Here is a 12355-nt window from a genome sequence, read left to right on the forward strand (position 1 = left end):
ATTTGTGTGTGTGTGTATTTGACATATATGTTTCTTGAAATGCTTAAAGTTTTAATTATTTTCAGCTAATATTTGTAGAAGAAAGGGAATTTTCAGGACATTTTGATGAAATGTGGGGATAAGGAAAAAGATATTCAAAATTGGAATTTCTTGGATACATTATGATGTGTCATTGCAAGAGGTAAAGGAGACTGAATTTTCAAGCTTAAAACTTACCTAAAAAATAGGAATAGAAAGGCAATGGGGAAGGATAATAAATAAATGCCTAGATTAGACAATGTCTGAGGATCAGGAAGTGAGTTTCAAGCAGTTCTCAAAAGAAACAAAGCCATATTTTAATGTTGTCTAGAAAAATGAGTTCATGAATCCTAAGACTAAACTGCTAATATAAGAGGGTAAGATTTCAGTGGAGTAAGAGGAACACAAGTTGTCATGTCATCCTATGGCAAGGATGGTGTGCCAGCTTCGAGAGTCCCTAGGTGCTTGATAGAGAAGGAAAAAGAAAACAGAGTCACAGAGCCATGACATTGGGAGTTGGAGGGATCAGGAACCCATGATGAGAATCCAGCATTAGGGAAGAACAGGTGGAGGCTCTTACAGCAAGCCTCAGCTCCCACCATGCCCATCATATCTTAGCTCATTCTCAGCCTTGCTAATGCACAACAGATAATGAAATAGATTTTGATGAGGACAGAAAAGGGAGCTGGCTTTCAGAGAGGCTTGTCATTGCTTTACATGGAAGCGCTTGAAACCTTTCACTTTGACTACTTCGCAGATATTAAAAACAAACCTGTGTACTTTAGCTCATTTGAATCTTTTCTGAGAAAAAAAAATGAGTGGTGTTGAACAAAGAACACCAGATGGGGAGTCAGGTGACAAAGCAGATCATGGAGGAACTAAGAGTTAGTGTCCTTGTGCACAAAATAAGGCAAGGGGCTTGATCTGGGTACTGTAAAAGCTTTTTTTCAGTTCCGACCTTCTGTGACATTCATTTATTTATTCATTTAGACATTCTTTCATTCAGTGCCACGCACAATTCTAGGCCCTGGGATGCAGTAGTGAACTAAGCAAATAGCCCTTGTGGAGCTGACATCCTAGTGGGAGAGACAGAGACATAGACACATTTGCAGAGAAATATCTAGGATACGATTTCAGGCAATATGTGCTATGAAGGGACATAGAGGGGAAGGTTTGGCTGAGGAAGTGACATTTGAGCGAGGAAAGTGAGCCATGTGGGTATCTGGGGTCAGAGCATTCCAACAGGGTTCAGAGGCCCCTGGGCAGGCCTGATTTCAGGAGTGCCAAGGAGACCACAATGAGGGCAGAGGAGGCCCGGTCCAGATCATGCACAGACTCAGCCACACAGCAGTAGCTGGGGAAGCAGCCTCTCAGGAGGGTCTGAACAGGGGACACCTCTGGCTGCTGTGAAGAAGGCAGAACTGGGTTTAAGGCGGGGTAAACGGACAGGCTAGAAGCAGGAGATTAGAGAGAGGCTCTTACTGCTAGGAATTTTGGTAAGAGGTGATAGTAGTTTTGGCTAGAGTGGTAGTGGATGGAGCCAGGAGAAGTAGTTAGATTTTGGATATATTTTGAAAGTAAAGCCATCAGTATTGTTTATGGATTGAGTGAGGGTTATCAAGGTTTGTGGCCAGAGCAAGTCATGCCCCTCTAGGGCAGGGATACACATGCCCAGGGGTGGAGGGATAAAGCAAGAATCCAGCTTCGACATGCCAAGTTTAAGAAGCCCAGCTGGATGTCTGAGGGAGGACATTGAAAAGGGAACTGGATGTGCAAATCAGACACATAGAGGAGAGGTTGAAGCTGGCGGTAGGTATGCAAATGCCATCTCTGAATAGATGGTACCTGACACCATAGAATCGACTGAGATCACTGAGGGAGCAGGTGTAGATAAAAAAGAGGAGTGAAGACAAAGCCCTGTGGCCCAAACATTCTGAGGTAAAGAAGAGGAGGAGCAGCCATCAAAACAGACCAAGTGGCAGCAGCCAGTGAGGAGGGATCCCAGGAGAGTGTGTGCCTTGGAATATTGGAGAAGGGAAGGAGGGGTGAGTTGTGCAAACACTGCTGAGAGATTAGGGCACAGCTGAGAATGAGTCTGTCAATGGGTCTGACAAGACAGAGAGGTGAACTCAGGAAGAGCAGTCGAGTGCAATGTTGGATAGAAAATTTTGATTAGAATGTATTAAAGGGAGAACTAGAAGAGAGATCATTCTTTAAGAGGTCTCTCTCTTTCTCTTTTTTTTTTTAGAGATGGAGTCTCACTCTGTTGCCCAGGGTGGAGTGCGTGGCATGGTCATAGCTCACTGCGGCCTCAAACACTTGGGCTCAAGCAATCCTCACGCTTCAGCCTCCCAAAGTGCTGGGATTACAGGTGTGAGCCACTGCACTCGGCCCTTTAAGGGGTCTTTCTAGAAATAGAAGAGAAATTGGGGTGTGTGTGTGTGTACCACCGGGGAGTATGGAGGCCTAAGGAGAATTTTTTTTAAAGATGGGAGGTATTGAGGTATTATAGCAGTTTTGAAAAGTGCTGTTAGGAATGATCCAATAGAAAAAGAAACACTGAAGATACAGAAGAGAAGTGGGAATTTTGAGAGCAAAATCCTTGCATAGGCAGAAGGGGATGGGGCTCAGTGCCAGAGGGAATATTGGCACACGATAGGCGCAGGGGCAGCTCAGCCCAGGGATGGAAGATGCAGGTTTTTGGGGAAATTTAGAAGATGAGGCAGCTCTGCTCCAATTGTTTCTATTTTTTTAGTGAAAGAACATCTGCTGGGAGTGAGAAATGGGAGAGGGTGTCACAGGTTTGAAAAAGTTATGAAGCAGTCAGCCTGTGGTGGGATGGAGGGTGACTTGAACAGGCACTGGTGATTGGATTTCCAGGCGAGTTGCAGACACCTTGGATACAATTCTACGCAGAGGTTTGGGGGCCAGTGGAAAAGAAGGGAGGGCGCAGATCAGAGAATGAGGGTTCAATACAATACCTTGCACACATTTGGATAAGTCCCTCAAATTAAAGACATAATGGGACTTGGCTGGCGTTGGCAGGAGATCAACACTCATCCTGTTATAAATCTCAACTGCGGCTTCCACAATGTTTGGTGCAGTCTGCTTTACAGCTGGTGGAAAATCATGCAGGAAGCCATTTAAGATAGCCTAGGACCACAAACATAATATGAGAGTGTTAGATTTTTTTTAAAACCAAATATTTATCTTTCAACTACTGCAGAGCTGATACTTTTTCTGATAATAAGTAGAAAGCCAAATTCCAACAAAGACAACTGGGTATTAGAGCTCTTCTGTTCATTTTAGAATAGTTCTCAAGTACGGGCTCACTCCTGTCTTCTGTAGTTGCTGGTGATGCCTGAGCAGCATTCATACCTGACTAGTGAATTTACCATGAACCTATTCTCAAGTAATTTAGATTTATGACTGCAGTGGGTCAAGAGGGTCCTCATGGAGGGCACACAGTCATCTGGAAATGAACTGAAACCCTCTCTTTGACTTTTATGGGTGAATGAACAACAATCCCATAGGCTTTCATCTTCATGCATATTTTAAGTGCAACGTACTTATAAGAACAAACTCCCCCACTCCTCTGCTTCCCAGTCTCAGTAACCAGCCCTACTCTCCTCTGCTCAGATCAGGAGCTTGGAAGTCTCTTTCGGCACCTCCCGTTCTCTGTCCTGCGCAATCAATCTTGAATACATTTCTTGGATCTGTCTGCTTCCCTCTGTTTCCCCCTACCCCACCCCATTCTGGCCCCCTGCTCATTTTCATCTGGGCTTCTTCCCTTCTTCCTTCGCTCAGTGGCCTCTTCACTTACACTCTTGTTTCTCTTCTGTTACCTTTAATCATGCCAAGCAGGTCAAGCACCCCTCACCAGCCTCCCCACTTCCCTGCTCCCTCCCCATTGCACACTGGGTCCCAGCCACACTGGTCTGGACGCCTGCTCCTCCCTCCTTCAGGTCTCTGCACATGCTGCTCCCTCTCCCAATGCCCACCCCAAACAGCTCTGGCTGTCCGTTCGGCAGACACTTTCTTATCCCTCATTTCTTAGGTTACGTGTCATCTCTCCAGAGAGGCCTTCCCTGACCACCCAATCTAAAACAAGTCTTCCATTAGTCTCTCTGATCTTCACATCCATAACTGATCACAATTTGAAGGTATGTATTTATTGGCTAACCCCCAGCCCCAGGTGCTTGGAAAAATCATTATAGTTTTTTAAATAGATAAATTCTTATCACTGTCAACCCTGGAGTTACACATGAGAGAAGCCACCAGAATGCATGTCAATACTTACAAGGTCATCTTTTTGACTTTTAGATTTGGGGGTCATATATGAGATCTTTTAAAATAATCCAGAGCATTAATATTTGTTTTTGGTGGGCCTGCTGTTGAACATTAGCTTCAGCAGCTTATGAGGACTATATGCTTTTTTGAGGTACTCCCTCTCCTGGGCCCCCAGCATGACTCTAACATACTGCACATGGTCTATATTTTGAGTAGGACCATCCCAAACCCAATCTTCAAATTTGCTGAAAATCTGTCCAGCTGTATGTGTGTGGTGGAGAACAGAGAAACTGAAATTTTTATTTTTTTATATATAAAATATGTATATATACACACATTACATATATGAAAAAAGTTTCAGCCTGTCTATTCTCCATCACATAAATACAAATACAGTTTCTAACATATATATTGGTAACTGTGTGTATATCTATTTATCTCATTCATCTGTTTATGATTTGTCTCTATGGTGGAAGATCCGTGAGGACAGGTTTGGTATCTGTTTTGCTCAAAATGATACACCAATGTCTGGCATATGGAAGGTGCTCAACAGATATTTGTTTAAAGAATAAATTAGAGGCTACTAAATTGGTATTCATGAATTAAAATTAGCATGTCATCATAGAGTTTACTGAGGACCATGGCTTGGTATTCTACTTACAGGTCTGGGTTACATGACATGTTTGGCAACATTGCAAAGCTCCTGCTAAGAATATACACACAAGATAGAGCCAGAATTCTCACAGTTTGGGGGAAGGATGCTTTGGGAGGAGGATATTATTAGTGTTTTATGGAGTTGATCATTGTTTTCAATTACTGCTGTTATGTCTTTCTAACTAGAAATTTAATTTAATTTAGTTACAACATCATCAATTTAATTTGTTGTGTGCTGTTCAGTTTCCCCTTGGAGTGTACAGTGATATATATTTTGGCACATAAATTCCAATAAGTAAACACTCAGGTGTGTATGAATTGTGGTTCAAGGATGAGTCACCCATAATATACATATTCTAAATCTGTGCAAACTGTGACCCATCATCAGTGGTGCACTCCCTGCATGTATATATTGTTTAACTAGTTTGCAACAGACTATGAAAGAGGGTACAGTGATATGACTGATTGTTTAAAAATTACTAGGTGATTAAAAACATTATATATATACGTATATATATTCAATATACATGTACTATTTGGACCCACAGGCTTCTTTTATACAGAAGAAATTAATCAATTCATATATCAATTTAATCAATATACACTTATTAAGAATAATTTCCTATGGATGTAAGCTATTTCTGTATGAATAGAAAACCTCTTTCCATGTACTAGAGCTTGTGTATGTGCTGGCTCTGTCCCTCTCTCTAGTGGGGCTCCTTTGGAGGAAGAGGCTCATACTGATAAATGTGACGGTTAACTTAATCCCCACTTCACTGGGCAGTTACTGACAAAGTCACCTTCAGACCAGTCACCTAAACAGTCTTATTCTACCTGTAGGTCTATTTTTCCATTTCCTGACTCTGTGATTGCATTCACCCAAGTACTTCCTGCTCCCAAGATCTCTTCCTTCCTGTCAATTCCCATTCTCCCTTAAGACTCAGCTCACTATCTTCTCTGAGCAGCTTTTGCTGGTTGGTTATGGCAGGCTCTAGTCATGCTGCTTCATGTTCTGTCATCATTCTATTCAAAATAATGTCTGTCATATTTATTGAACATTCTGTTGAACACTCACAGGGCAGGAGCCATTGTTTTCCCCATTTAAAAGATGAGGAAGGCCAGGCGCGGTGGCTCACGTCTGTAATTCTAGCTCTCTGGGAGGCTGAGGTGGGCGGATTGTTTGAGCTCAGGAGTTCAAGACCAGCCTGAGCAAGAGCGAGACTCCGTCTCTACTAAAATTGGAAAGAAATTAATTGGACAACTAAAAATATATAAAAAAAATTAGCCAGGCATGGTGGCGCATGCCTGTAGTCCCAGCTACTCGGGAGGCTGAGGCAGGAGGATCGCTTGAGCCCAGGAGTTTGAGGTTGCTGTGAGCCAGGCTGACGCCACGGCACTCTAGCCCAGGCAACACAGTGAGGCTTTGTCTCAAAAAAAAAAAAAAAGATGAGGAAGTGGCCCCTTAGGGATGTTAGCACAGGTGGAAGAAATATGGGTTATTGTTCTTAGTGGTGGTAGCCAAGGTGATGAGTTCTGTTTTAGGTGTGTTGAGCTTGAGCTCCCTGGGGTATCTGTTTTGTGTTTGGTGGCAAGTGGACATACACACGTGGCAGTCAGGTATGAGATGAGCACAGAGGTGGGGACTGGGTAGTGTTCAGACCTGCCAAGAGCAGTGTGCAGAGTGCAGAGTAAGGGGCAAGGACCTAAGGCACAGCCTTCTTTAAATACAGGGGTTATGTTTGCACAACCATCCTGCATGCCTAAAACTATCTCTGAGACCACAAACACAGAAGACAGTGATGCAGATGCCTGGCAATTACTATCCAGGTACCCATGCTTACCTGCTTTCTGCCCAGGAAAGAGATGACGGGCTCCCTAGAAACCCAACAGACCACTTTGATTGTGGGAGCTTTGGAAAACATATGTTTTCTTTTTCCCCTTTTGCTTAAGTTTAAATCCACACTCACCTGAAAAATCTGTTTCAGACTGTGCTCCGAGGGCGTAGGGAGACACAGCATGCTGAAGTGTCGGATGAAGCGGGGCGTCACAGGGTTGCGGCCACCTCCTGGAGGTGCACATGCCGATACGATGGTTACATCCTGCGTGGGGAGAATCCATCGGGTCACCCAGCAGAGAAAGAAATGAGACCTGCCTATCCCAATGGCAGGATTCAAAACCAACATTTTTTTGATGACCTACCCACATGCCAGCATTACATTAAATTTTTTGTGTACATCGAATGACTTAATTCTCACAACCACCCCAAGAGATCACTAGCATTACCTCTGTTTTATAGATAGAAAAAATCAAGGCCCTGGATGGTTAAGTAAGCTGCTCAAGGTCACTCAGCAAATTCATCCACTTTGTATAAATACCTTTATATAAAAACTTGATCTTAAAAACTTTGAATTTGAAGTTAAAATATAGTCATTCTTTCACCAAATACTAAGTATAGTTGATGCTCATTATTTGTGGTAGTCATGCTCAATAAAGTTGACTGGGACACCGAATTAGTAAATACTGAGCCATCGTTCCTAGAGGAAATACAGGGTCAGGTTCCTGTGAGCCTCTCATCATGACATTTTTCTCAATTGACCAATATGTAACCTTGTTTTATGTGTGTAAAGTAAGTAAAATAAGTAAAACACCTTATTTTATATTGTTGATTCATTAACATTAAACTTATGGCCAATAGCACCATAACGCATGCCTGAAAAGAGCTTATTAAACTCATATATTTTTTCTGTTAGGCACATCACAACCTTTTTGTGCTTAAGAACAGCACATAGCACCTCAGCCCTACACTTGGGGCCTTTTTAAATGGCAAAATCACCAAGAGAAAGCATAAAATGTGAAAAATGCGCCATGAAGTAGACCATGAGAAGGGCACTTGTTTGTAGTGTGAGAGCTGAAATGAGAAGGTAGAGCTCTGCCTTGTTCGGCCTCTGCTGGAAAGTATGTGTTGGGTGGCTAGAAGTTTCTGTCACTCTCTGCATGTCTACAAATGACTGAGAGAAAGTGTTATGAGTATTGATTTTTCAGTTACAAATAGATTTTGTGAGTAGGACACAGAATCCACAAATAGTAAGGATCTACTCACAATGTAGCAGACATGGTACTGGGCTCTTGTGAGTAAAATGGAGAGAAAAAGCAGCCTTTTCCCTGCCTTGATAAGGCTTAAAAATAAATATGTAATATAAACCACAGTAAGGCCTTTGGAGGAAAGGGATATAATGCTGAGGCAATGCTTGATGGGGACCCTAACTTAGTCTGTTGGGAGGAGAGGACCTGATCAAGGGAGTGGCATCTGCAGTGCAGAGCTGGAGGCTGGAGGGGGTTAAACAGAAGATAAGGCCGTGGAGGGGCAGGATGGGGTGGGGCTGTGCATTTCAGGCAAAGGGAACAGCATGTGCAAATTCCTTTGGTGAGAGGAAGAATACTAAAACCAAGGGAAGGCACTGATGGTCTTAAGCAAGGCGCTGGCAGCATCAGAGCTGCGTTTTGGAAAGGCCATTCTGGCTGTTCATAGACAGGGGACAGACTACAGGTATGTGGAGCCCAGTTAATCGTGGCAGTTCCAATATTCCAGGAGAGAGAGAGCTTGGCCTCAGACAATGGCCACAAAATGAAAAGAAGCAGGTGATTATGGAAATATTTATAGTAATTAGCCTATATGTTAGATGAAAATTCTAGTATTTGAAAAAGTCAATGAACAAAAAATAGGGAGCTATTTCTTTTAGAAATTGATCATCAGTTTTTTGGGGGGCCTGGTAAAGTAGGTGAATGGTTTTTCTGGGCTGTGTCTCCCTTTATCTTGGTCTCAGATTTATAGTACCAAGGCTTGAGGTGGGCAGGTTCCTGTCTCTATGTGAACTAATTCCAACAAATATCAGTCTACTATGTGCAAGGCATTAAGCTGGGCAGGACCCACAAAGGTGAGGAGATGGAGGTCAGGAGCTCAGAGTCTGATATGGAGGAATAAGGCACAAGATGGGGACACCAGCAGCTCTGATTCAAGATACAACGTGACATTCACGACAGGGACAAACACCATATTCCATGTAGGTGAAGGAGGAGATCACATTGGGAATGGAGGTTCCAGGAAAGGCCTTGTGATTGAGGCAATTTGGAGATGGGCCTTGAAGGAGTGAGGGGATCCTAAGGGAAGAGCTGGAGAGAAAGGCCCTTCCAGGTAGAGGACACCTTCACAAAGGTGCAGGGGTGGAGAAATGAATGCGTTCAGGAGAGAGCAAGCCTTCTGCTTCAGTGGGACTGTGGGGCTTGTGCAGGGTCTCTTTGATCAGAGCAGCCATTATGGCCAAATGTGGGAGCCCCTGAGTGCCAGGGTGAGGAATTTCTGTGTGATTTGTTTGCTACCAGACACTAGACAATGGGATGAGGGTTGGCCTGGTGAGGGGTGGTGGTCATTCTCTGTCCACCCTCATTCCCATGGCACTGAGTCAGGGAAATTCTAGACCTGCAAACGGCACATAATATTCTCTCCTCACTGGGTTGCTGGAAAGATAAGGTTAGATAAACTCATTTGGAAAGTTAAAAAAAAGCCTTATGCAAAAGACTGCTTTGTTTATAAGGTGGCCTAATTATATTCTATTTTTAGGAAAGATTTTCCTGTTTAATACAGACCCTAAGTACAGTCTGGGAGAAGAAAGCTGCTGACCACTGCCCAGGAACTGAACATGGGTTTATTTTCTGTCCCACGCTCTCTATACTGGTGACTAAGAGACCTCTTTCTCAGGACCTGTTATGTGGGCCCCATCGGTTCTCACCTCTGTGTGGCTTGAACTATCTCTTCAATCTCCATTTTCCCCTCTACCACTTACACTTGTTTTGTATAAAGATATAAAGAATCTTCCTATCTTATTTAAATTCTCTACTTGACTTCATGCAATCTCTGCATTTCATCTGTTACTTTCCCTGGTGAGTCCCCCTTCCTTGGCTCATGGGCTTACCAGAATGTGAGCTCCACCTGGGCAGAGATTTTACACAGTCTCATTCACTCTGGTAACCCCAGGACCTAAAACAGTGCCTGGCACAGAATACATGCTCAATAAATATTTATTGAATGAGTGAATATGCTTCTCACCCACTCTTGCAGTTTAAACTGCTGGATACTGTATTCATTATGTTGCATTAAAAACTTACTATAGTTAAAGTCTAAAACAACCTGTTTTTTCTGGCTTCTAACTACAACCAATATGCTGAATTTTTTATTTTCCTTTCAATATTGCGTATTTCTGTCCATCCTCTCTCCAGAGCTCCCAATTAAGAGGCCAACAGCTTGATAGAGAGAAAGAGTTCTACCTGGATATCCCAAGGCATCCGAGCTTAGCAAGCGGATAGGGAGGAATCTTAGCTGAAATCATAGATTTAGGAGCCAAATGGCCTGGGGCCTAATCCCAGTTCTGCACTTACTAATAGTGTGACCTTGGACCTGTCACATAACTTGCACTGTGAGTCTCTGCCTCATCTGCAAAATGGGGCTAATAACACTGTCCATCTAATAGGTATGCTGGGAGGGTTAAACAAGCTAGAAGTGGGAGGCACTTAAAGCAGTGCCTGGTACAATTATTAATACTTGTTCTTACTGTGACCAAAACTAAACATGCCTCCCTTCCTGTCTAGGATGGCGGCTTCTCTTCTCTGGAACAGAAATGGAGCAGCCAGCCTGGGTTCCTCCATCTCCCTCAGACTCCACAGCTCACCAGTCCTACTGATCTGCCTCCTAAACCCTTCTGGTTGCACATATCAGCACATGAGGCTCTGACCCTCATCCCTTCTCCTCTCAGCTACTGCTGCTGCCTCTGGTCTTGCCTCCTTTCTGGCCCAGGCCCCCGCCCTGCACCAAGGGGATCTTCCCATCACATTTCCTTCAGAAGCTCCCACCACTTACAGGATAAACCCAGGTTCCTCATCATGGGACCACAGCCCTCTGGGATGTGACCTCTGTACCTCCTGCTGCTTTGGTACTCACATTTCACAACACTGTGGTACTTTATACTCCTGCTTCTGAGACGTAAAATGCTCTCTTTCCCTGCTTTGGCATGCCCTGCCTTCATAATCCAGCTCTGACACTGCCTCTGGGAAGGCTTCTCTCATCTTCAAGCCAGCCCCACACTGACTCTCTCCTGTCCATCCCCACTCACCACCCTGCATTATCAATGTCTGTGCACCCTCTGAAGAGCAGCTCTCTGGGAGGCGAGACTGTCTCACTGGTCCATGAATGTGCTGAATGGGAAGACTCAATATGGGTTGAATGAATTGAATTACATGGAAGTAACACTGAGGCCATATGTTATGGGCTGAATTGTGTCCCCTATCCCCATGTCATATGTTGAAGCCCTGCCCCCAGTGCCTCAGAATGTGACTGTATTTGGAGATAGGGTCTTTAAAGAGGTGATTAAGCTAAAATGAGGTCATTAGGGTGAGCCCCAATCTGACACGACTAGTGTCCTTATGAGAAGAGATTAGAACACAGACAGACACAGAAGGAAGCCTACATAAAGACATAGGAACAAGACGGCCACTAAAAGCCAAGGAGAGAGGTCCTGGAAGAAACCAACCCTGCTGACACCTTGATCTTGGATGTTTAGCCTTCAGAATTATGAGAAAATAAATTTCTGTTGTTTAAGCCACCCAGTCTGTGTTAATCTGTTATGGCAGTTCTAGCAAACAATATACCATATTTCCTTAGTGTTTACATTTAAACACACCAAGTAATTTAAAACCTAAAGTAACCTGTATTTCCTTCCAAAACAGTTTGTTTCTGTCATAAAATCCACCAAAATCTTGATACTGCCGAAGTAATTCAATTGGAGGCTGAGAGCCATAGCGATCTAGTCTGGGCATATTTAGATCATCAACAAAAATCACAACTCTTTTGTTTCCTGGTGCTCCTGGGGAAACAAAATGAATTGAATGTAAGAATTATGACTTGCCCTTAGAAAACGTAAGACAAAGCCGAGGTATGGCTTTGGACTAAATGACACCCTGTAGGTCATAATGAGTTCAGCTCTTCTCTCATGAGTGAAGAGGGCCCCAGCAGAGTCCTGCCCAGAGGAGAAGAGACTTGCCTCTGGTCCCATCCAGGACCCTGCTAGGGAGATGCGGACGTGGCCAGGACACCCGCATTGTCATGGAAGATGGCCCCTCACTCTCTCTCAGAGCATATGAAGATGGCAGTTCTCCAGTGAGGTCTGGACCTTTCTCAATCCCACCACACCTGCTGCCCTCACCAACTGTGTGGCCTGGGCATGACTGAGGAAGGTCATTTTCCTTCCACAGTAGGAAGAGGAAGAATGCCAAAGGTTCCCTTCATAAATGCCATCACTCCACCCTCACAGGAAAGAAAGGGTTAGTTTATTCAACAGCATCC

The 12355-nt window shown here is 43.8% G+C and overlaps 1 protein-coding gene across 1 annotated transcript in view; it reads right to left on the bottom strand.

The window, feature by feature from the left end:
* Window positions 1–12355, bottom strand: part of DNAH6 (dynein, axonemal, heavy chain 6) — a 318529-nt gene that overhangs the window by 120633 nt on the left and 185541 nt on the right. Inside the window, exons 39-41 of the mRNA XM_012644194.1 lie at window positions 11719–11876; window positions 6930–7061; window positions 2931–3171 (exon numbers count right to left, since the gene is read on the bottom strand). Coding sequence (XP_012499648.1) covers window positions 2931–3171; window positions 6930–7061; window positions 11719–11876 — 531 coding nt within the window. The remainder of the gene's footprint in view (window positions 1–2930; window positions 3172–6929; window positions 7062–11718; window positions 11877–12355) is intronic.

Source organism: Propithecus coquereli, unplaced genomic scaffold (assembly GCF_000956105.1).
Source record: "Propithecus coquereli isolate 6110/MARCELLA unplaced genomic scaffold, Pcoq_1.0 Scaffold208, whole genome shotgun sequence".
Classification (NCBI taxonomy): Eukaryota; Metazoa; Chordata; class Mammalia; order Primates; family Indriidae; genus Propithecus; species Propithecus coquereli.